This window comes from Mus caroli, chromosome 10, assembly GCF_900094665.2.
Source record: "Mus caroli chromosome 10, CAROLI_EIJ_v1.1, whole genome shotgun sequence".
In the NCBI taxonomy this organism is placed as follows: Eukaryota; Metazoa; Chordata; class Mammalia; order Rodentia; family Muridae; genus Mus; species Mus caroli.
The window spans coordinates 19169311-19195197 of NC_034579.1; the positions used below are offsets into that span (position 1 = coordinate 19169311).

Below are 25887 nucleotides of genomic sequence, written 5' to 3' on the forward strand. Positions count from 1 at the left end.
TTTTGTTGTTTTGTTCCTTTGCTTGTTATAGAATCCAGATAGTCCTAGGTCTTACTACATAGGCCTGGCAGCTCAGTAGTAATCTAGAGCTAGATTGGCCTCGTTGTTCTTAACTCACTGATCCTGGAGACTAAGGGAAATAACACATATTTGATGTTTTAAGTTGTTGCCTCTTGGGACAATTTATTATCAAGTTCTTGATAACAGAGTCAGCAGTGGATAAGTCTTTCTCCAGGAGGTTGGCCATATATATATATATATATATATATATATATATATATATATATATATCTGTAAAATTACACTACCCTCATCCTGCTTTGACTCTTCAGATGAGGGTGGTGATAACCTTGCCTTCAACTGGACTCCTAGTGTCCAAGTTTTGCCACTTAGTGTATCAAATATGCATCTGGAGTTACAAATGACTCTCTTTCATTATTGAACAATTGGGGACAAATTTTGTGTAAGTCCTTGACCCCCTGCAGAGCATTGATGAGTGGTTATTTATGGTTGGTCCTGAGTCATTACTACATGACATCCCCACATGGAGTTTACACAGAATTTATTGAGCAGCTTTCAATGATGAATAGGCTGAGAAACGCAGGCAAAGGGTACGGTCATAACAGTACATAAATTTTATTTTCATTTGGCATGAAAACACCTGATTTCCTTCAACACTGTAAGCATGTCACAGTATTAGGCAGCGCAAGGCTGACAGATCTAGATTTCATGAAGACATTTTTTCTTTTTAAATAGAAACATCCCTTTGTCCCACTGGACTCCGCTGTTATAGATTATTTTCTTTTGATTTGTTTTTATTAGATTTCAGTTTGTTTTAATTAAAAAGAAAACCAGAGAGAAAGAAAATGAAAAGTTTTTCCAAGATGAAGTTGGCTATGCTGAAGACATTTCATGTATTTTTCTGAAACAGAGGTGGCCTCAGGATACAGTATTTTATTGTTAAATTTGGCAAATACCTTGTTTTATAGCTCATAGACATGATCAAAGTGTTTATCAGGTAATGCTGATAAACTATATTTAAAACGAAAGCACAAACAATGTACTCATTGTGGACAATGTGGTCATCACTTAAGGAAGAGACTGTCAGGGTAGGAAGAAACCTTACTTCTAGACAAAATAAGAAATAAGTAATTTCAAATTTAAACTATTGTCTTGTACAAAGACAGAGAAATGTGCCAGCACAAGCTTCGTTACTGTCAGGTTCATAGAATATTGTTTTCTTTGCATGTGTTTCCTAGTACAAAGGTGCTGCCNGTTTCTGCAATTGAAAAGTTTGCTTTCATGGATTATGATAATAAACAAAATAATAAAAATGGATTCTACCTTATCTGAGAACTTGATAATTGATTTCTCAGCTTGAGGGACAGTAGGTGTTTATCTGAATTTTCTCAGGTAATAAATACCATGTAACTTTATCTTTGTCTGTTTTGTGTTATTATAGCAAAATACCGGAGACTGAGCCTTTTATTTGAAAGCAAGGACATTTATTTAGCTCAAAGTTCTGGCATTCTAAGAACTGTTATTGGTCTCATGTGATACAATCAATGGTGTGTATGTGTGTGGGGGTATGTGTGTGTGAGAAAGAGACAGAGAGAGAGAGAGAGAGAGAGAGAGACAGAGACAGAGACAGAGAGACAGAGAGACAGAGAACTCAAAATAAGAGAGGATGAAGAGAATGAACTGAGAGAGCAAACTTACTTTATAAAAATTCACTCTTAGAGTAACCAGTTTTGTCCCAGAGTAACCAGTTTTGTCACCCACTCCTACGAACAAACCTGAATCCTTTCCCAGTGTGCACACAGATGGCTTACAAGCAAGCTCTACTTGTTAAAGCTCCAATCATCTCTTTCTACTTCTACAGCATGGGCTTAGATGTCCAGTGCTTGAAGTTTTGAGAGGAAACCATGGTATGTTATAGAAAACCTTTAACTGGCATGTGGGTTCTCGTTGCATGGAATGTTGGAGATTTCACATTCTTTAGTGGGACCCCCCTCCCTTCCTCTAGCATGTTGATTGCCTATAAGTAGGGCTGGGATGACTTAGGGTTATAGGTAAACTGGTTTTCAATGAGATAAAAGTAAGGGAGTATGTCGAGGATGTACTTAACTAAGTAAACTCTCAACTGCATTCCATAGACAACTAGATAATGTGGTCTCTGGGTCAGAGAAGGTATAGGGATGGAGTACTCAGATTCCAATGTTTACAAGGATGTGAAAATTTCAGGGTGACATAAATTGAAGTTCCAGGACTCACCTGTAACACCATAGTTTAGAGAGGGCAAAGCAATATATTTAATCTATCCCGAGATAGTTTATACACAGTCCTTGCCTTCCTAGACTCAGATGTCTGGGATGTTCTATTGTTTGGAAAAATAGGTGGGTTCTCATTTGCTGTTGGCAAAGCTCTCAGTGAAATTTTAAAACCTATCATTCTACCCTTTCTCCACAGTATTGGTGCTGGTGTCTCTCCTATCCTACTCCTTAACTGTGGTAAAATTGATGGAGAAATAATTTAATGGCTCAGATCTGCTGATTTTACAGGTGTGTGTTTGCTAGTTCTTTTGCTTTCTGTTCACGTACCGGAGATTACTGCCCTCTCTCATAAAATAATTTATTCCATCATAACTTCTATTTTAATGGTCACCATATTTTTTAATACATTAGTCTGTCTAAGTGACTAAATCATGTGTCATTCTGTTGTGGAGACTTTTGCTAATGTTTTATTTCTTTGCCAAATAAATTACTGTCATATTTGTTTCCAGGCAGGCGTAAGCTGGCAAGGCCTTGCATGTGTAAGTCCCGGAAGGAGAAGCTCATAGAGGCATTTGAGTTCTCCCAGGCTATAAATCCAGACACAGACCTCCCTACTTTATCTTTTTGGAAACCAGGGCCCAGCAGAGGATACAAAAACAATGTTAAATAAACAGAAGACCCCAAACAACAACAACAACACACACACACACACACATGATGCATTGCTGGCATCATTCCTATTTTCACAATGATGACCCAAGATCATACAAATAGCAGATGTTTTAAAATTACTTGTGTATGCATGTGTTTGTATATGTGTGTGTGTGTGTTTTAGATGCTCATGCCATGGCAAGACTGTGAAGGTCAGAGGATACCATGTGGGTCCTGGGGTTTGAACTCAGTTTGTCAGTGTTGGCTACAGCCTTTACTCTCTGAGCCATGTTTTTCAAATAATTGATGTGATTTCATGAAATTATTTCAGATTTTACTTACTGCTTTTAGAGTGATTTAGCTGTGATCTGGCAAAGCATTTTAAAAAAGCAACCAGGAAATTGCTCCAGATTCAACAATTTGAACAACCTTGCTTTGCAACTTCTGGCTTTTCCAGATGAACACTTCTCAATACCAGAGTCATCTCCAGCCAGAGGCAAGCAGTCAGCACTAATAAAAACCTCACCAGAATCTTCAGCCTCCTTTTCTGGCTTTGTTCTCTTGGCAGCTGCATTTCAATCTATAGAATTCCCAAGCAGATACCCAGAGGTCAGGGTGGCTGTGCTTGAGGACAGGAGAAGCAGAGGTCAGATGTGAAGGTGGCTATGTCGGAGGACAGGAGGGGAAGCAGCAAAGGTTGTAAGGCTGTAATTAGTTGACCCATTAATTTCTTTGAATCTACTTCCTTCTTTCCATGTTTGTGGTAATCCAGGAATCAATAACACTTTGGGGTCCTCTGTCAGCCTCTTAAGTCCCACAATCTTCACAGTGTGGCCAGAACAATAGTGTGGAATTGGAATCTGGACACAGACACCCTCTGACACTGTGATCTGTCATCCGGTGCCTTCTCATCCAGGATAACATAAACTCTGTATCGAGAAGCTTCTCACTCTAGCTTCCATTGTCTGCAAGGCATTCAACACTCCATTAAGAGAGCTTCATTAAAGTTCTCTAACCTAATGACCTTCTCTCTCTTTTCTCTCTTCCCTCTTTCTCTTGTGTGCTTTTAACTTAGCCTAGATGCCTCCAATCCCATCCCATTCCCCATGGCCTTCATTTTGTTCTTGAAGATTCAGTGTGTAACTCATTTTCTGTAGGATGTGTCCCCTTGAAGGCTGGCTAGGCATATATGTATGAAGTGATCCACCATGTATTGTATGCTTACCATTGTACCCCATAGCTCACTCAGTACCTCATGTCTCCCAGGCTCTAGGCTGTGTGGAGTTTCTGCTTTGATTCTATGAGACATGCTTACTCCATAATCCCTCCATGTACCCAAGTGTGCACCCCTTTTCCATTTCACATGTTTATTGAAGTTTTCCTGGGGAAATCAGCTGATATCAGCAAGCATCTGCCAGGCATAAAAAATCAGAGATATATGGCAAGAATACAGAGTGCCTGACAGCCAATGAGACAGTGCATGGCTAGGGAGGACACAGGCCCTAGATGGGAGCCTATTGTTGGTTTTCCAAATTATCCTGTTGTCAGATTACCACATACATATATGTTTATACCTGTAGATCTGTGCTGCTCTCAACTGTGTTCAGAGAAGATTATTTTTGCCTTGGACAACAGCTACTGCAAAGCCTCATAACTTGTCCAAGTGTTGAGAAAGTATCACCATGACCCAAGGCTCAGGGAACATGGGATGGAAAGAGCTAGAAGAGGTGGGATAGTCCTGAGAAAGACTTCTGGATGTGATGTGACCAATATAATCATGAAATCACAGGAGCACAAGGCTTACAAGATCAATCTAGCTGAATTTCCATAACATATGGGGTGGGTCTCATGTGGTCCGACCCTTGACTGGAGAGTTATTGGCAGTTGAAGGCTGCTGGGTGAAAGAGTCAGTTTTCTTCAGGTTTGTGGACTCTGGAAGGTTGCCTATTCTTTAGTGAATGCTCCCAAGACCATGCCCTAATTGAACACACTGCAATAGATGTATGAGAAGGAGAAGTTGGGAGGAAGCAGGTATGTTGCAGGAGTTCCAGGGCAATTGGAGGATGTGAGGAGGAGGGAGACATGATTGAAAATAGATTTGGTATGCATTAAAAAGTCTTTTAAAAACTCAATTCAGAATTATGAACCACAGAACTTTCAAAGAAATGTGTTTTGTGCATGATTTTTCTGAAATACTTTAATTCAGCCAAGCACAGTGACTTTGTAAAGTTAATATATTTTTTAAGTTAATGTGGTGGTTTCTACCTATAATCCTAGCACTTATGAAGCTGAAACAGGAGGATTGCCAGAAGTTTGGGGCCAACCTGAAACAGATAGTTAGTTGTAGGCTAACCTGGTTGACAAGGGAAGACCCTGTCACACACAGGAGAACAAAAACTCCAAGCCATAAACAGAATAAAATACTAAGGAATCAATTTATGGACCATGAGAAGATCTCTTTTTAACCCAGAAGGTCATGCTCAGTTTATCTACAACCACTTTTCAAATATATCATTACTTATATCTATTTGTTATTTTCACACAGCAGTAGGTTACCAAGCATTCCAATATGTTGTAGATATATTTTGTCTCAGCCAACTTACCTGCATGCTTTCTTTGTCTCCTTCTTGTCTGGTAGTGTCATTAGAAACCATGTTAATTCTAGATGGTGAACATGTACACCTGTGGTTTAGACATACACCCCACAAGCACTGCTTGAGTGCCTACTCTGTGACAAGAATCTTCAGAGATGCAGAGTAGAGCAAATCAAGATCTGTAGACTCACAGAGCATATCTAGGAATGGCCAAGTAACACCGAATAAAAGGCGAATCAAATACATATCACATTAGATAAAGTGAAGGGTTAATGCTATTCAATACAAATATGGAGACACATCCATTGTTAGAGATTTGAACCTCGTTAGCCACATGAGAGTATTGGGGTGAAAGACCTGAAAGAATGTTAGCACAGATGCAATGGAGATAGATGTCTGGTGAAAATCTTCCAAAGGAGGAAGGGCTGGAGATGAGTCTCTGCAGAAGTTGGCTGTCACTGTGGGCCCCAAAATACAAATATCCAGCAATAAGAAACTGACTGGAGGAGAGTGGAGTGAGAAGATGAACTACTTATAATCACTGGACCATTCATGTAGGTTACATAGGTCATTGTACAATGGCACTTATGCTGAAGGAGGCTGTCAGGCAGTTGGCGAGACACTTCTGGAAGCCTAGGAGCATGCTCTGATTCAAAGGATTGTTCTGGCTGCTGTAATGACAGGTACTCAAGGGGTCTGAGGGCCTAAGCAGGATGCTCAACTAGAGGCAAATGATGATGCAGGTGGAAAATGACTGTTGCGCTGGAATGGTCATTGTGCAGAGATGCAAGGTGGCTGGGTAGCAGCATATTCTCTGCTTTGGGTGCATTCATTTGAGATCGTTCATCCATGCAGGTATACTGAACAGGCAAAGGAGACATACTTGTTTGAAGACCAGGGGATAGGAAATTTAATATATCTCAAAAACTCACCTTTCAGTGGTAATTAGATGTTCAAAACCAGAAAGAAGTTGGTCTAGTCAATTTTAAACACATCCAATGTATTCTGCATATCTCAATGAACTTTTGTATGGAGTAGGGTTTGTTGGAGAATCCTCACCTAATTCCCTCTAAATTTTGTTAATTTGGACGTTAACAGTTTTCTTTTTAAAAATGTGAGTGAGTAAAATCAGTTCTGAAACTTGTCTTTAGTCTTCATGTCAACAATATCTTTGTGAAGAAATGAACACAATAATGTGATACAAAATACTAAATTCATTTTATAAAAACATGTTTCTATTCTCTTGGAAGATTTGAATAACAATGAGCCATAGATTATAGCAGTTACAACCATGTTCATCTAAAGGGACTTTCTATAAATATTCTATTACTTTGGCAAGATGGTTCAACAGGTTACAGGACAACCTGGTAAGCTGAGTTGAAACTCATATTGTGAAATGGACTCCCACAAGTTGATGTCTGACTCCACATGTGTATGTGGGACCTGGAAAGTACACACCCTTACACATTCAGACACACAAATATAAATACATATAGTAAATGGCTACAAATTCAAATAGATACTCTGACCATGAACACATTTTGGTTGTATTATGATTGTACATGAATGAATGAATATTCCTATATGCAGCCCACATCTTCAAAGACCAGCCTTTTTTACTGCATTTATTAGGGACATTTACTGTATTATACTTTAGTTGCTCTTCAATGAAAACGCTTTTGCATAAGAAGATGAAACACTACATTCAGAGACCTAAATATGAATTCCACAGGATTTAGAATCAAGCAATACTTGCACGTTAAAATCTCTACAAAATGGATGACTGAAGACAAAGTATACAGTTGCAAAGGTATTTATTGAGAAATAGTAAAGATGTACATATTTTTACAAGCTTTTAATATTAATTTACATTTCTTTAAATTATGTAGGCCCCAATAATCTATACTTTACTAATACATAACAGAAACCCTTGACTTTGACTGTGAGATTCCCTAAAACGCCACCATAGCTGGGAGTCAAAATGCAACTTTGGCTCATGAGGCTTAGGTTTGTGTTGAAAAGAAATACTAAACACCGTATTCACAGAGAATTGTAGGCTTGTCACCAACGAGTAGGCTTTACAAAACAAACTTCACAGTAGGGCGTGCTGTTGAAGCTATTTTGATCTTAGCTCGCCAGACAGTTAGTACCTATTTTTGTACACAGACCATATAATCTTAAAATCTTATTTTTACCTCTGAATTGGATTTGCACATTTCTTCGGGGTTTTTAATCATATTAGATGTATGCTATAATGTTGTAGTTAGGCCACCTAGTTTCTTACTCAAGTGATAGGGTCTTGATATTTTTAAGGTGCAATATAAGGCAGTTATTTTTTTTTCTAATATTATACCAAGCTTGAATATGTAATAGCCCAAACCCCATCTGGTTGGAGAGCAGTTTTCAAACTCATTTATAATAAGGCACGATATTCTACATAAAAATAGAAGGTAGGAACTGCCCGCAGGGCTGGTTTTTTATTTTTATTTTATTTATTTTTTTATTGCTGTTTGTGTGATGTGTTTTTAGAAAGATAGAGCATTTTCCTGTCCTAAGGTGGGAAGAGAAGAGTTGTAGTGTGACCCTGCTCAGGTGACATGACTAGACTGGGCCATGGCTTTCTGGCTGTCACCATTGTTGTGCTGAACAATCTGTTTTCCATCAGCCTCACTTGTAGGTATATTACACTGGCTGCCTTCCCTTAACAGATATGCAGGGCGGGAAAAGGGGGAAGGGATAAACTGGAGCAAGGAGGAGGCCAACAGCCAGTCCTTAAGCATTTGGAAAGAGTATGCCTCTCTGTCCCTCAAGTGGAGCACTCTAAGAAGCCTTGTTCATCAGATTTCAAGAAGAATTTTAACGTTTGATGTAGAGACACAAAGTCTATCAATGAAAGAAATTGGCTGTGTGCCAAACTGACTTGGTTTTAGTAGTAGTACTAAATACGAATGAGTTCCAGTAATAAAAAAGAAAATCTTTGACCTTTTAACCACTTTCAAGCTGAAGACCAGAGGAGTATAAAATTTATTATTAATGGTATTAGTATTAAAATATTCCAACCATAATTTGCCACCATAGCATTGGGGAAAGGGCAACCAAAAGCCACATTTAAAAAGTAAGGACTAAGATAAGGAGTCCCTATCTTATGCAGAATTATCTTATCTTCAATCTACGCATTTGTAAACAGGGCCACAGCATTCTCTAAAGAAATACATCCCTCCAGAGTATTCTCTGTGATCTTTGAGCAAAATGCTGGCCTTATTTAAGTTGCAAAAGCCTCAGATGATGACCTCTTATGAAGCAGCCTCAGATGAGACTAAGAGCTGGACTCTTGGATCCATCTCATGTCATTCAGAATGCAGAGAGATTCAGGCACTCACACCATTAGAATATTTTCCTTCTTGAAGTCTTAAATTTCCACAAGGCAAACCATGTCATAAGAAACGACAGGAGAATCTGTATTGTGTTACCAGTATGGGCTATACACCAACAAGACAAAAAGACAGGCACACACAATGCAGCCAGGCTCTCCCAGGAATGAATGCAGGCATTGTTCAGCAACCATACAGGAAGAAACCAATGTATTCCTGTCTGTAATGGGAAGACACTGGGCTGGTGTGTTCTAAGGAGAGTGAAAACCCTTTTACTGTTGTGATCTGGTGATGTTGTCAAGATAGAGCTTGTTTGATAATTAACTTAAGATGACATTATATAAAATATTCATAGATTCTGAGTTTTTTCTTGAGAGCTATTTAGTATACCTGCCTTCTATCACTGATGATACTTGCTTTTGCAACAGCATGAAAGACAAATGCAATCTGCTGTGCCTACTCAATGTGTGTTTTAAGCTACATCCATTCCATAGCATGTTCTAAAAATGACTTTGATGATATTTGCTAAATGTGCACCATGATATTGTCCCCTTAGCAACTTGCACATATCCAGTCTTAAACTAAAATTGGGTGTGTTGATATGAACATGGCTCTTAATTTTCCCCCAGAAAACTGTAAGAGAGGACACTTGAGACTATATATATATATATATATATATATATATATATTTCACTCTCTAAATAAAGAGCCCATAGTCTCCCAAATCTGCTTATGATTGGGTGTTCAGATAATTGGCATATACTGAATACTGGAATCGTTTAGAACCCAATTAAAATGCAAGCTTTCTTGTATTATTATTGTTACTGGTTTCTCATTTTAACAAATATTCAGTTTGTTGATGTTTCCATGTTAAACTAATATCTTGAATTTTAAATTTGGTCATGTGAAGAATTATCACAAAGGTTTTTGTTTGCTTGTTTGTTTTGTTTGTTTGATTTTGTCTTTCATTAACTACAGAGAGTTTAATCAAAGTTACATTGTAACACACAAATGCTGTCTTGTCTTTAAGGCACAACACATCAGTATGAACATTCTCTTTGCCAAACTTATAAAAGAGACAATATTATATTCCCATTTCCCCAGCCCTTTTCCCACCCTGACAAATAAAAGAAAAATTGCATCCACTTTCAGAGTCAGCTGCTAATAAAGTCACAGTAAATTATTTCCATCAATAATTTACACAAATTACAGGTCTAGATAGGACTGTCGCTATCCAGTCTGAGTGCATTCCGATTCAGATTTTCTGGGCTAGGTAGGCTATAAGTCAGATTCAAACCTCAGGGTTGAGAAGAGCTCCCATTTTGAGGAATGTTTTCAACCACCTTGTCAGAGGCAGAACAGGCGCTGTGGCTCGGGAGGGTTCGAGTTCTTTACTAAAGCTGTTAATTCTTGTTAGGACTCACTCGATACATGTCAGCAACTGCCACAGATTTTTGTTATTATTATTTTTTAAACCATGAAAGTATTGTAAAGGTAATAAGACCATAGAGCTTCCTTTCTGTAGCACTAAAGTTTAATTCCATTCAGCAACCTGAATTCTTCACTCTGGAGTTTTCATTCCGAGTATGATTTCATCCATTAAGACCATTAATATATGTAGAAGAAGCCAGCGGCATTGGATCACACATAAAAATACAGTGTACTTGAAATATAAAAACAATGGATCCCCAGCTAGAGAATACAGTTACAAATACTCTAGTTCCAGTGCTTGATGTAGAGCCAAGAGGTCCGAGTGGCTTGATATCCTCCAAAAGGGCATGTTGTGCTGTGTGGTCAAGACAAGGAGAGAGGGGAGAGGTAGAGGGTAGGAATGAAGAATTGGAGACAGATCGTAACCATCATTCCATGGAGACAGGAGCACACACCCAGATGTGGTGTTCACCCGTGTTCAAGGGAGGGAGTTTAATAGAGGCCATCTACAGGTGGAAGTCTGGTAGTACCAATGTGGAATATTCCAAGGAATAGAGAAATAGATCTGAACTGGATTTTAATGGTACAACATCCAATATTGAGTTTCCTTGCTAGTTGAATCTCTACTCTGTAAATCAGTGTTACCGAGGTCAACACTGGGGAAGGCAAGTTGGCCTAGAAATCCTGCAAGGCCTGGGAACAACAGCTATCAGTTAGCACCGTACCTTTAAAAGTCAATTTCTTGGTTAAAAATAAGATAAATTTAGGCCACTAACTTCCTAAACCCATAGTGTTTGGCAGTTTGAAAGGGAAAGAGAGTGGATTTGTATCTGTGTAAAAAACAACTTGGAACCAGATTAAGGAAAATAAAAATATGAGAATTGATCATATTCTTACTTGCCTCAGATAACTGATAACTTAAGCTAGGAGATGTTTGGTTTATTTCATGTGTACAAGTTGGAGAGGGAGAGGATGCAATCTTAACAGGGATGCACATACCATTTGCAAGTGGGCAGACAGAGTATTAAATGGTATGCTGCCTTGTGGCCTTCTAGAGATGTGCTACTATAAACTACAGCTGTGCTACTCAGAGTTTACAGAAAAGATCGACTGGAAATAATACCTGAGGAAATCTCACTGGAAATAATAATAATGAAAAAATATACTTCAGTCAATTGCAGAACAATAACATTAATTATTACATTGAACTTAGAACATCTTCTAAGATGTATATAAATAGAATGTAGTCTTGTATGCAGTGGAAACTATATACATGGAAACGATATCTTGTTTTAACATGAAGCTTTATCATTATCATTATTACTATGGAATTCTTTGCTATTCAGCATGGTAGCTACTAACTACATGTGGCTATAAGTATTTAAAATATGTTTAGTCCAATTTAAAATACATTCTGAATTTCAGACTAAGACCAATACAGTAATATAGACATCATGTCAATAATTCTTATATAGACTAGATATTGATATATAATATTCTATACAGATTGAGCCAATTAATAGATATTATTAAAGTTTATTCTATTCTTTTTACTTTTGAATGTGGCTTCTAGAAACTTTAAATTTTACATATACATCTCACCTGGTATATTTTGAGAGGAGAGGGCCGTTATTCCTGTTGCTAAGATTTGATCCTTTTTTTGATTTCTCTTTAAATTTCACAAACATGGATTTTAGTTCAATTAGAGCAAAGAACTTTGAGAAGGGTAACGTTTTGCATTTCAGCTCAGATCTATTTGTAACAACAAAACAGTACTCAGAATGCCTACAACATGCGATTACGTCTATGGTCAGAGAAAAGCATGCATTCTGGGTGCTAGGGCAACCAGCCACCTGTGTTTCCAAACAGAATCATAGCCTTTACCCATCACCCAAACTCTACCTACTTAAACAACCATTTGAAAACAGCATTCTGTCTGAAATTTTGATCCATTTGGAGTCAAGCTATTTCCCCCAAGCATGGACTTTAAACCGGAGGACAGGCCCAGAGTGCTATTCTCAGTGTGGATGACTAGCGTAGACGAGATAAGTCTTAATTCTTAACAAACACGTTGTCATTGGCTTGTAAAAGTGAGCTTTATTTGTTCTGCTCTAGCGTTAAATACATTTCACATAGGCTAAGGAGATTCTAGTGTTTGTTCGAGGGTCTGGTGTCCACTATGTGTGACTATGGTGCCAATGTGGAAAACTAAATTCGCATGAATTCCAAACACCCATAAACTCCAGAAGAGATAGCAACTGTGTGTGCCTTAAACACCACAGGTGGTGGCAGTGGCAGCAGCAGGGCCAGATGGGCTGCTTGAGGCTGCATTGGCTGACCTTGTACACAGTGTCCTTGGGACCAGTGTGCAGTCTTAAGTCACAGCCACTGCTAATTAACACCCAGGGAGCTTCATGTCACCTCAGCTCTCCTAACAGGATGGAGAAGCACAGGGCTTTCAGAGGATAGCTGCTGCTGACCTTCTGAAGCAGAACACATTCCCTCCCTCCACTTGCTAGGTGTGAGCTGAGTGGGTTAGCTTTCGGTTAAGGTCACAAACTCTCCTATGGAACTGTTCGCTCTGATTATTCTAAAGAAATTGGGTCAGCGCTCTGACCCATGTGTTTAGTAGCGGCTTTATTGGAAGGTGATTTAAACCACCTGGAGATAAGAAGGATGGCGACTTCTTTAGAAGCTACGCTGTCATTGGTAGTCTCTTTTCTTTCCTGGCTCTTCAGTGAAGGAAGGAGTGGGTGCTGTGTTGTGCTGTCTGGTCTGGATCCTTTTTCTGACACTGAACCAATCACTTAGTGATTTTACAACTACCCTGGTTTCTTGTCAGAAATATGTGTCGGATAAAACTTATTTAAATAAGTAGAGCCTACCAGATCTCCTGCTCAAAGTTGCTCAAAGCCAACTGCTTGGCGCTCAGTGAGAAACTTGTAGATGTGAGAAGCATTGCCCATCAGACTTTAGGACATATGCAGCTAGAGACATGAGCTCTGGGGGTACTGGTTAGTTCATATTGTTGTTCCTCCTATAGTGCTGCAGACCCCTTCAGCTCCTTGGGTACTTTCTCTAGCTTCCTCATTGGGGACCCTGTGTTCCATTCAATAGATGACTGTGAGCAGAGGATAGCCTAGTCAGCCACCAATGGGAGGGGAGGCCCTTGGTCTTGTGAAGATTCTATGCCCTAGTATAGGGGACTGCCAGGACCAAGAAGTGAGAGTGGGTGGGTTGGGGAGCAGGGGCAGGGTATAGGGGATTTTCGAGAGGAAACTAGGAAAGGGGATAGCATTTGAAATGTAAATGAAGAAAATATCTAATAAAAAAAAAAGACTCTAGGACAACCTCTCATACCAAATACTAAGAGTGCTCCTAGTCTAAGCATGCGGACGAAAGCTTCTTACAAGTTTTCCTTCAGCTACCAACCTTATCTTCAGCATTTAGTATGGAGGAACCTGTCTGTCTCTAGGCACTCACAAGGACTGTGTGCAATCTGAGAGTCTAGGGCTCCTCATACTGACAATGCTATGAACCTGCTACATTTCCTCTGGTAAATCCTGTGAATTTCTTTATCACTGTATGCATGGTGTGAGTATATGTGTGTGTATTAAATATATGTTCTAAATGTGTGAATATATTTCTTATTTCCATATGATTGAATAAATATTAATTAATTTTCCTGTACTTCCTATCAAATTCCAGGCATAAAATGCTAGACTCCAAATGGTTTATTTGCAGGCCCACATCGACTCTCTCATGCTCTTATTGATTTGCGACTCGAAGTGTCAATCACTTGTCAAGCTGCCAATTGGCCAAACTACAGGGATGCAAACAAGAGGGCTTGCTCTAGAGGTGCCACACCAACATTGTTTGAGACAGGTTACCTTTTTTGCTGCCTGCTCTTCTTCTACACCATCCCCAATTACAACATACACTACTTTTCTGCCAAACCTTTGCATTATTCGCTCAAAGCAACTTTCTTTTCCTGGAAGATAAATGAGATACAGTTCAGAGCAGAGTTACCTGGTTAGCAGCGTGCTCCTCATCCCGGCCATCTCCAATCACAACATAAGTTATGTTAGTGCCAAATCTGGACACTATACGCTCAAAACAGCTTTCCTTGCCTGAAAAACAATGCATTGTTTATTCTTGGGGCCATGGTACTTATGAACTTTTAGGTCCACACAGTGCTCTATTATTGTCTTTTGAACAGCATTGGAGGGAGCTTATGACCACTGCATCTACAAATCAACACATGCATTTGAATATAACTGCTTTTCACTTAGAATAGTTTATTAAGTGTGTAGACAGAAGGGGATGCCACGGAACCAGCAGCCATGTTTTATCTTTACAACACTGGCATCTTTTCCTGAATTTCATTCTAAGAATGTTCTTGCAGCCATTGTTATTTTTGACATTTTTCTTCTTCTTAATCTGCTAGTTTAGAATGCTAAAGAAAAAAAGTACTAGTGACAAGGGAAAAATAATAATGATTTTCGCAGGTTAAATATTAAAAAATATTGGCCAATGGAAAGAATATCGTCCTTTAAGTAAAAGAAATGTTTGTTTGAGTAGAAAAATCATTTGTGTTGTCAAAAGGAAGTTCACATTCTGTCACTCCTAAGGATTTAATGTATATATATCTTCACAGAATGGTGTATGGGATTGGAATCTTGGTTCTGATTTGTAGAGCATGGGATAACGTGGCACACACTTTAAGAAAGTTTGACTCTCCCCAACTGTTCTTCCCAAATGCCTGCAACCTTCATGAGACCTAGGGATAGCTGTGTTGGGTGGGAGAGTTTAGGATTTTGAGCTTGTCAATGGGCAACAGGTAAGTTCGTTGCCCTTTAGGGCATTTTGTACAACCTATTTATATGCCCAAGAGATTCGTCAGAGAAAGTAGAATGAATGTGCTGTCTTTTAACTCTGACAAACAGAGTTCATGGCAGAACCTGATGAAGTTTTATTTTTGAATGGTAATTGGCAGTCAGACTCTGCACACCATACGAACTAGGAAGCAGGCTATAGTTATTTGAGTCTTACTGTGTATTGGGGACAGACATTCAGGTAATGGATAATAAAGTACATATTCTTCTCTATGAAAAATTTCACTTGTTTCTGAAATTATCTATTGATTGTCACAGAATTAATCTGAGGCCTCTCGGTGCTTCCAAAATAGTGTTCTTTTTTTTTTTTTTTAAACCTTAGATCAGTTTTATTGAGTATGTAATTCTGTGTTTCTCATTAATGCTGTAGCTGGAGCACATATTACTCAGACAACATATGCTAGAATATTGTATGATGTCATGTGTGGGCAGAACGAGTGAGGATTTCCTACGTTTAGCATTGGGCATTTCACTAGCTGAGAGTTCTTGTAAAATATACACATGTATCATGAATTACACATAATTTTGTTATTTGAAGGTTTCCCAAATTATCTGGATATGGTAATAGGAAATTATTTAAAAGAGAATCAACAATTATATATAATATATGTGTGTATATACATATGTATATATGTACGTATATATGTGTGTGTGTGTGTGTGTGTGTGTATACACACTTATATACTATAATCCTGCAGATGTGATTCCATTTCATGCAGAATTTCAGATAGTTTCCTTACCTATTTTCGTTGCGCTGTAAATGTTCTCAATGGGGAAAGCACCTCCTAGGCTGTAGAGCAGGACTTTTGCAAGAGCAGGAATCAGCTGGGTTGTCGTTACCAAGACATTTACACAGTTACTCCTAACAGGGATGAAACATACATATTTGCTTTCTCGTAGTAAATAGCTTCTGCTGGCACAGATTGAAAATAGCCACTGTTGTTTCTAAGTTCTGTAAGAAACACTCTCTTTCAGTATTTAGCAATGAGTGCTATCTGTCCACAGACACTCACTGAAATGGCAGCTTATTAAGAATTATGTGCAAACTGAGGCCGTTCTCTGACATAACGTTTTGTCCAAGTAAGATGATATCCAAAATCCTTTAGACTCTTATGTGATGAGAGCAACGTTGGGTGATGTCAGACACAGGTCTTTTAAGTTTGAAAAGGTGGCTTTGAAATGGAGTTTCACCATTTACATCATGTGGCACTAGTATTTAGGTCCTCTTTCAAAATTATCAACACTCCACGATAGAAAATTTGTAAAGGACAAATATAAAGAAGGAAATGAGATGCAGTGATGATGGTTAATTACACAGAGATAGCATCTCTCTTCATTTGTGAATTTATTTTCCCATTAGCAATTATATACTATATAAACAATTTCTTATTCTGCTTCCTTGATTTTGTGATTTTGTGAGGCTTGTATTACTTTATCTATTACCCTCATATTATCTAGAGGTGAACATTTAGCAAGAGCCAGTTGTTTTTATTTTATTTATTTATTTATTTATTTATTTATTTTTATAATATTTTTATTAGATATTTTCTTTATATAAATTTCAAATGCTATTCCAAAAGTTCTCTATACCCTCCCTCCCCCCCGGCCCTGTTCCCCTACCCACCCACTCCCACTTCTAGGCCCTGGCCCTAGGTACTGTGGCATATAAAGTTTGTAATAACAAGCTGCCAGTTGTTACCACATAATTTGTTTCGGTGGCTTGACTATGTAGAATGCAATCTCGAGGCTTTTTGTTTTTGTTTTTGTTTTGTTTTTTTTTGTTTTTTGTTTTTGTCTTTATTTTTTCCCCCAGCACCTGGAATTACTTCTTTAATGATAGAACAACTATGGTAAGAGATAACTCAACTTTGCTGAGAATTCTTACACACAATTCATCAAATTGTTTTCCGTACATTTTGAGGCTTTGTGAAAATGTCCCATGTATTAATGCTGAAATATCTGGATACCATAGCAAATTTCATAGCCCACTAGTCAGGGGGCATTGACTTGTTTTTCTAAGGACCTTTTTTTTTCTATTCATCTATTCATTTCTTAAGGTCACATATCCTTGAGAAAGCCTTAAGGTCATTCTTAGAAAAATCTAAGAATAAGGTGTTGACACAATTCTTTGAGAAATGAGCATGACTCCACATCCTCCACACAATTTCCAGGTTTTCCTGCCCCAGAGTCCCTGCCGTTTGATTGATTATGCCACAGTTACAGATATCATGACTCAGGAAGATCCGTGTCCAAGCCACTTCATCTGTCCGGTACTTCCTGCATTATAATGTCCTTCCTAAGCTTTCTACACATCTACCCCAATTGTTACCTTTATAGACACACAGTCAAATCTAACTTATTTTGAGCCAAACATTTCAAACAGTTGCAATGGACAACTTTGTCCCGGGCTTGCCTCTTCAGGTTGAGTTCTTGGCAGCCTTCCCTTTTGTGTAGACCAAATTTGAGGGACTACCAAGCTGAACCCAAAAGACTTTATGTCGGTCAGACTTTACATTATAATGTGACACTGAGAAGTGAACAGAGTGCTCGTGTCTGCCCCAGTTAGGCCAGGAAGTCAAGGGCAGCCCCCAAGGAGGACTTTCTGTTACTGGTGAAGCTTCTGATAGTGTGACCAGGAAGGGACCACACGCCAGATTTGACAGATAAATTTACTTTCATGTCCAAAATACTGGGCTCCTCTTTCACTCCAGCAACCTTTTTATGTATCTGCTCTCTGTCTGGATAACATCTCTTTTTATGCCTATGTGTAACCCACACATTAGTTAACTGTGTCTTTATTGATTAACGTAAACCAGAAATAAAACTATGAAATGATAAAAAGTAAAGGTTAATCTTACCCACCAGCCATCACTTCCCAAATTTATACGCACCCACCCACGCAGTCACGCATGCGTACCCATGCAGGCACACATAGCACACACTAATACATGCAGCACACATGCACACAGAAATCAACGGGTGTGGTGAATTACTAGCAGTTGGAATGGTTTTTCTCTGTTATGATGTTGGACCCAGATATTCCACATAATTCAAGTAGAAAGGCTGTAATCCCACTTACCTAGTACTAATAATTGATAAAGACTTAAGTGCGTTCGTTAGCCAGGAATCTGTTAGGCCTTCGATCTCTGCCCTTAACTGCAGCCATGCATCCCTCTTAGCAGGGCCAAGGAGTCCTGAAACAGCGGAGAAACAGGCAGTGAGGAGGTGAACTCTGCCTCTGGAATAGGAAGTTTGGTGTCCCTTCTGTCTACAATAAATAATTTTTATTTTGGTTTTGTCGTAAAGAGGTACAGACATATCAATATGGATTCATCCTTTCAGAAGTGATCGGTCACTATTTGTTCAGTATTGAGTTCTTTTTAGACAATATGTAGGGGTCAGATCCTTGGCTAGATACTCAGGGACTTCAGTTTTCCTCCCTGTCTGAGACTGGAATCTCACACAGCTGCTGAGAGGCTCAGCAGCTTCTGGGCCTGAGTCCCACTGATGAGGCTGGGGCATGTCAGTCAGAGGAGCGGTGGGGTTCCTCCAGAAGGAACACAAATTCACCACGTATAATAGTCTCTTCAGAATCATAGTTCTGCTTTGGAAAAGTATCCCAAGCATCGACACAGCTGTTACAGTGTTTGTCAAACCGGTGCCTGTGTTTAATGACACTTTATGTTGTTTTTAAAAGAACTAAATAGCTATGTTGAAAATCCAAAGGTGTTCTATCCAACTATAAGAAGAGGTGGGAAGAAATAGGTAGGTTAAATTTTACAGAGAGGTTGGGCTATCTGCCATTGGTAGCACACATGGCTGGTATGCAAGAGGCTCCAGACACTGACAAGAAGAAAAGAAAAGAAGAGAAGAGAAGAGAAGAGAAGAGAAGAGAAGAGAAGAGAAGAGAAGAGAAGAGAAGAGAGAAGAGAGGGGAGGGGAAGGGAGGAGAAGGGAGGGGAGGGGAGAAAAGAGAAAAGGAGAAAAAAGAAAAGGAAAGAAAGCGGGAGGGAAGAAATGAAGGGAAGATAAAAAAAAAGAAAAAAGAGAAATGCAATTTAACCTTGCTTTCATGATAAAATGAGATCACATGAATATCCATTCAAAAGGAAGGTTTCTTACTTAAATTGTATTTCAGACACCGGGAGCAAGGACAAACAATATGCAATTATAGGTATTTAAAATTAAAGCTACTTTCTAGAAAGTCTTATGTTTCCACATTTCAATAAAAAGATGCTAATAATTGACAGAATAAACTCTCATATTGATTAAATTTTCTAAGATAGAAGATTATATGTTATCAGTCTTCCCAATTTTAAAAGAATTTAAACAATACTCTGTAAAGGGGGTATGAAAATATAAATAATTCAAACAATATTCTGTAAAGGGAGTATGCAAATCAAATAGTTTTATACTTCTCAGAGGGATGTTGAGTTTAAAAAAATTTAAACATACTGTTTACAATTATTTTAAAAAGTGTCTGGGACAGAGCCTTAGAGTGAGTTAGGAGCTAAGCCAGGAACGAGAGCACACGGTGTCACTAGAGCCTGCAGGGCTCAGTTATCTATGTGGAAATGAAGCTTTCCCTGCAAAGCTTCCTGTCATTTCAAATGTTCATAAGTCTGGACGCTGCCTTGTTTTTTACAGTTGCTGAGGATTCCCTGAGCACCTGATGGGATTCAGTGTTAGCAAACACAGGAAAACAGACACATAACCCCATCCTCAAGCTGGAAACAGATGGGGGCAGTGGGTTCGCCGTGGATGGACAATATATTTATCTTAATCTAGGGTGTACGTGTGAGCATACACATAGAATGCATATGCGTATTTAGAAAATTCATTTTCTTTTGGCTTACTTTAGGTTTCTGTTCCTCAAAGATGTTTCATTTTAAAAGGAAAACAAACAGCTTGCTGGAAGAGTTGTGTGTGTGACTCGGGAACTAATCTTGAGAATGCGTTGACCTAAAACTGATTCTAACAATAAAGGCGATCCATTTTTTTCCTGTATCTAGAAACACAGCTAGACTTGCAGTCTGAGGCTAAGGGCCTCAAATTATATGAATAACTTATTATAAAATTATAAGTATAATGTGACTTAGATACTACTGACAGTGTATTGGAACTTTTAAAATCCAAAGATTACAGAGAGCACTATGTCCTATGTAGAGAGATACATTGTCAGACGATTTGTGAGTTTTAAAAAAACCAAAACATCCAATAGATCTGTTGCGCATTTTGAACTTCCACAAACTGCTGCATGAATATTCTCTCAGAGATTGGCACTAACTGAATAATTGTGGCTCTTATCTTTACAAGGGCCTCTTGACCACCTCCTTCACTTGTCTGTTTTTTGTTGATAATGTCAGAGTAATACAGATGAAACCGAGAAAACATCCTAGACCACAAGGTTTCCGCCAACGGCCAAGTCCTTTTTCAAGGTGCACTGGATTCCTCCCTAGTAATCCTGAGAGCAGAAATCCAGGCTCGTTGCTTTTCAACTCGAGCCTTCATGGTTGGCTTTCCTTCATGGTTTTCTTTCCAGTAGCTAATTTCCACTGTGAAACTACAGCTTTCGTGTCAGAGTGCTGACACTGGGTGGAATTGGCTGCACGTACCTCCAACATTGTTCTTGTAGGTGTTATATAATTCCTTTACTCTTCTGTAACGAAAAGCCAGCTTCCTCATCCAGTCCACTCCTCCTCTCACACCTGTTGGCAAACAAAGGTTCGCACTACTTGCAGCTGCATGGAAGCCATCAGTTGCAAAACTGTAGGTACTGCAACACCCAAAATACATTAAAAAGAAACAGAAGAAATAATTACATGTGCAAAACTCCACAGCTGAATTTCTGTAGGAAACGGAAGACTGAGAGCGCAGCTTACCTTAAGTCCTGACCATTGTCATCGGAGGAAACATCATCTATATGAACTTGATCACACTCCTGGGAAAAGGGAACAACAGACATTTCCTATCACCCAAACGTGGCTAACACCTTCAGGTTTCCCATCATCCCACAGCATCAGGCTCTGGCCACGAGGTGGCAGTATGGGTCCATTCTGCCTTCCCTCTGATACCTGCTTTCAGAGGTAGGGAAATGGCAGGCAGGGAAATGGTACCACCTCTTTGAGATCTAAATCCATAAGGCAGTCTGAAAACTTGGGGTGCTTTGAAAAATAAGTTTAATCTTAACGTCATTGATAAGAAGAGCTCTCTAATCTTTGAGACCCATGCCCTTGCTAATCTGAAAGTCTGTACCGTGCCTGGGGTCCGAGCATCTGAAGTGGTCACTGTTACTTATTATTCGATTGGTGGAAGTGGAGGGGTCCTGACCTCGGAACATGGTGTCTTGTGAGCTTTCCAAGACTTCCTGCTCTTTGCTAGTGTGAAGGTGTCATTTTACTTAAAGTCCTGGTTTTCTGATACAGAACAAAGGTAGTGGCCATAGAGACTGACACCTTCTTTCATCGGGCTTTAGTGTTTTAAAAATGTCAGTGAATATTAGTAAAGCCTTGAAGATTTACATACCAAAAGCAATACAACCTCCAAGGAAAATAAATTTGTTAAGTTTGCCCACATTGGATCTGATTTCAAGTTAGAATTTGCTTAAAGCAAATAGTGGCTTCCACATAGAAATTGGGCTCTTAGAGGTTCCAAAAATCTTGTTCTGAGTTTAAATATCTGCAAGGCTGCCGTGAAAGATTTCGTGATTTGAGGCAAAATTTGCTGAAGAGATTTAAAATGCCTAGCTCTCAGAAGAGTAAGTCCACAATTAGCAGTTACAAATGATCATGATTCATAATAAATCAATGAGAAAGCGAGATGGAGAGAAAGGGACAGAGGGAGAGGGAGGGACAGAGACAGACAGACAGACAGAGACAGAGACAGACAAAGACAGAGACAGGCTGATTTGCAGGGGGTGGAAGCAAGGCCTGCACATGTTATGCAAGTGTTTTACTACTGACAGTGTTAATATTTTCCAGCTTTTGGGCCACTTCAAATTTGTTTTAATGGACCTGGAAGGGTCTGTAATCAAGCACCGAATATGGAGTCTTCAGCCCTCACTCAGGATGTATTGAGCCCATTTCAATGGACTCAGACTACCTTTAATGGACAGACTTGGAGGGCAAGGAGATGGCTCAGCAGCTGGTACAGAGCAATCTGCCGAGCCCGAGGACCTGAGCTTGCGCCCAGAAGCCCACATGTTGGAAGGAGAGAAAGGACTCCCGCAGCTTGTCCTCTGACCTCCACATGTGTGTGATGTGCACTGCGTCTTTTCACGGGTAAATAAAACAAATGTGAACCAAATAAATAATAAGACACAAATTAAGTGGTGAGCACAGTCAGGAAAGTGTTCATATGTGACTTCAAAATGTATTTGGGATGGAGAGGTGGCTCAGCATTGCAAAACATTGCTACTCTTCCAGAGGACCCAGGTTTCGATCCCAGCACTCCTGATGAGGCTGATGCCTTCTCTGGGCACTGTATACACACGGAACACATAGATACATGCAGGTAAGACACCCATAAATGTAAAATGAAAAAAAAAATCTTTAAAAATCTGTGTGTACTTACTCTAGAAGTTCTAAGGTTTACATAAATTATCAGTTAGTGATTTTCAAATAAACCTTTACCTATGTTCATAGGTAAGGGCCGAGGGAACTTATTCTACCTGATGCATCTGAGGGTGCATGTGGGAGAGACAACCAGGATATATGGATTTTTAAAGGCATGTTCTAGAGGCAGGAAATAATAAACCCAGGCATTTGGGGAGTAAACAGGTTGGACAAAAAACTTAAAAACTAGAAGAAAGGCATCTATACAATGGGAGATATGCTCAAAGTATGCAACATAACTGGTTGAAATGTGCTTATATAGTTGGGCAGTGGTGGTACACACATCCCAGAGCTTGGGAAGCAGAGGCAGGTGGATTGCTGAGATTTGGAGGCCAGCCTGGTCTACAGACAAAGTTTCAGGACAGCTGGGGTGCACAGAGAAACTCTGTAAAGAGAAAGATGAAACAAAGAAAAGAAGAAAGAAAGAAAGGAAGGAAGGAAGGAAGGAAGGAAGAAAGAAAGAAAGAAAGAAAGAAAGAAAGAAAGAAAGAAAGAAAGAAAGGAAAGAAAGAAAGGAAAAAGGAAGGAAAAAATGTCCTCATGTAACTCTTTATCACGTTCAGTGAGTATAAACCAATAAAATAAAAACCTGAATTAAAAGCAACAGAATTGCTTCTTAACCACATTGCAGAAGTCTAGGCAATGATAGTACTTGGCGGAGTTTCTCAGTCATTTCAAGTTCCTAACACAACGTTATAGTGACATAAATTCATACCCTAGATGGCGAGGCTTGTGGAAAGTGTGGGTGTCATCAGTACAGAAAGAAGAAAAAGAACAGAATAGGAGATGAGGCTGCCTGAGCATCTTGGTATCCCACAGTTGAGAGGGATGCAGGCTATCCTGAAACAGAAGGAGGCATTGCACCTCCAAAAACCAGCCTCTCAGATGCAAGCGTTTCAAGCTGCCACCCCAGGGCTTTAAACTGACTAAGCAGTTAGCATGGAACCTGGAAACCCCATTTTCCTCCAGAATATGGAGGCACTTAGGAGCTCTTCACAACCTAAGTGTCTGCTCTCCAGACATGGTAATATTCTTTAAACAAGTGTTAACATGTATAGGTGTTTGGGCTTCATGTATATCTGTGTACTGTGTGTGTATCTGGTACCTGTTGAGTCCAGAAGAGGGTTGGTTCCCATGGGACAGGAGTTGCAGATAGTTGTGAGCAGCATCTGGGTATTAGGAACTGGACCTAGGTCCTCTGGAAGAGCAGCCAGTGCTTTTAGCCACTGAGCCATCTTTCCAGCTAAGACATGGTGATATTTTTGGGAGGCATTTAGAGAGAACTCAGTACCTGCAGCTTCTCACTTCACTGAACTTCTGAAAGCTTTCCTCATGTAAATAACCTCCATCTCTTAACATAATATGCTTATTCTATAAAACCCCCAAAATGGTGAGGGGAATTTTTGTGAGCGCCTCTAACCACCAGAAGCTATTTTTCTAAAACAATATTTCTCCATTCTAATTTTTAAAAAAGCTCTCCTGACATTTCAAGTATTAACCCACATGTTTAATTTATACATAACTTGCCCCCAAATTCATTTTTTACTCCAGAGGACAACAGCATATCAAACTCATTGGACCATGCACTCTGTACTTGAAGTTAGGTTTGAGGGTCTTCCAAATCTATCTTCTCTTTATATTTATGCTTAGTAACTCTGTGTGTTGACTCTGGACAGTTGCCCAGGGATTACAGTCCAGTGAAAGAAACTTGAACTTCAATTATATATATATGGAAAGATAAATAATTGTTCATCAAGTAGTTTTCATTGTGGAAACCATGCAGGAGTCATTTTAACCTAAACCTCACATGCTCCAAAAACATTCAAGGGCTTTGGTTTTGTACACAGCTTAGCAAAGACCTCAAATTCTTAAAATAATTCTGGTGTTAATCATAAATGCTTTAAATTTGTCTTACAAGGGAACCACAAAGTTGTCCCACATCTATTCCAGGTATAAGTCAGAGCACTCTCCTCTCACATTTGTGAACCCCAACTCCCTGATGCTTTCTCCTCTGGAAGTTATTCTAACTGAAATAACATTTTTTTGAACAGAGAGCATTCTCTTGCCGGGGGTGGGGGTGGGTGGAATGGAATGAAGTGTTGAGTGCTCAGATTCAGATTTGCAAGTTTTAAGGATGTTTGAGAGGAACAGCTGCCAGTGCCCGTGGTGTATCGTGGACTGAAGCTTTTAATGTTTCAAATAGACATGTGAATTCTCACAAAAGACCCTCAGAGATTAAATATACAAGGGAAACAATGCTCACAATAAGCTAATGGTATACGGACTGTTTTGAGCAATTCTGTATGTCAGCAGAAGCAGGCTTAGCTCAATTACTGTTATGGAGCCTTTGTAAGAAGCTGGCTGGCAAAAGGGGCATTGGAACAAATATGATGTTTAAAGTTAGGCACTCAGGACAGGAGGCATTGAGGTAGGTAACCAAAGGGACTTGAAAGTTACTGTGTGCATCTCATTAATCCACTGCTTGTCCATGCCACTTGGAAATATACTTTTGTATTCCTGGGCTCATCTACCTGTGCGAGCACACATGCAGACTGTGTGTGCACTCCATTGCTTGCATGCCTACTGTGTGTGCATATGACACTCACTTGATTAGATTTATCTTTTACTGATCAAATGGAATACATCTGAACAGCTGAACTATGGGGTGTAAGTCAAATAATGATCCTGTGACATCTAAGACCCCCAAGTGCCAATATTTTCTGTTTAGTGTTCCTGTCAGTGATACCAACCAGTATATATGAAGTGCTTTTAGCATAAGATGTACCATAAGATGAAAAATCTTAAAGCACTGTAGATAGCCACAGCTTTTTATATAGGCTGTGGTACTTTAAGTATGTAAAGTACATGTTAGGGGCAAGACACACTCCCCTTCTCATTTTAATGTTCTGCTAAAAGCTGATTTTATTTATTGTTAGTGTGTGTGTGTGTGTGTGTGCGCGCGAGCGCACACACACTCCCGGGGGTGGCATGTATGCAATAGCACCTATATGGAGTCAGAAGAGAAGAGAACTCTCTCAGGTCTGCTCTCTCCTTTCATA

The 25887-nt window shown here is 39.3% G+C and overlaps 1 protein-coding gene across 5 annotated transcripts in view; it reads right to left on the bottom strand.

The window, feature by feature from the left end:
- Positions 1-7315: 7315 nt before the first annotated feature.
- The window catches only part of Eya4 (EYA transcriptional coactivator and phosphatase 4), a 254932-nt gene continuing 236360 nt past the window's right edge, over positions 7316-25887 (bottom strand). For 2 of the 5 annotated variants that reach the window (XM_029482162.1, XM_029482163.1), the window contains exons 12-17: positions 21098-21156; positions 20831-20991; positions 18295-18409; positions 15956-16077; positions 14350-14450; positions 9820-10675 (exon numbers count right to left, since the gene is read on the bottom strand). In XM_029482162.1, coding sequence (XP_029338022.1) covers positions 10595-10675; positions 14350-14450; positions 15956-16077; positions 18295-18409; positions 20831-20991; positions 21098-21156 — 639 coding nt within the window. In that variant the 3' untranslated portion in view covers positions 9820-10594. Of the gene's footprint in view, positions 10676-14210; positions 14312-14349; positions 14451-15955; positions 16078-18294; positions 18410-20830; positions 20992-21097; positions 21157-25887 lie in introns of all 5 variants that reach the window. The other 3 variants (XM_021173761.1, XM_021173760.1, XM_029482164.1) reach the window with 3 other exon arrangements.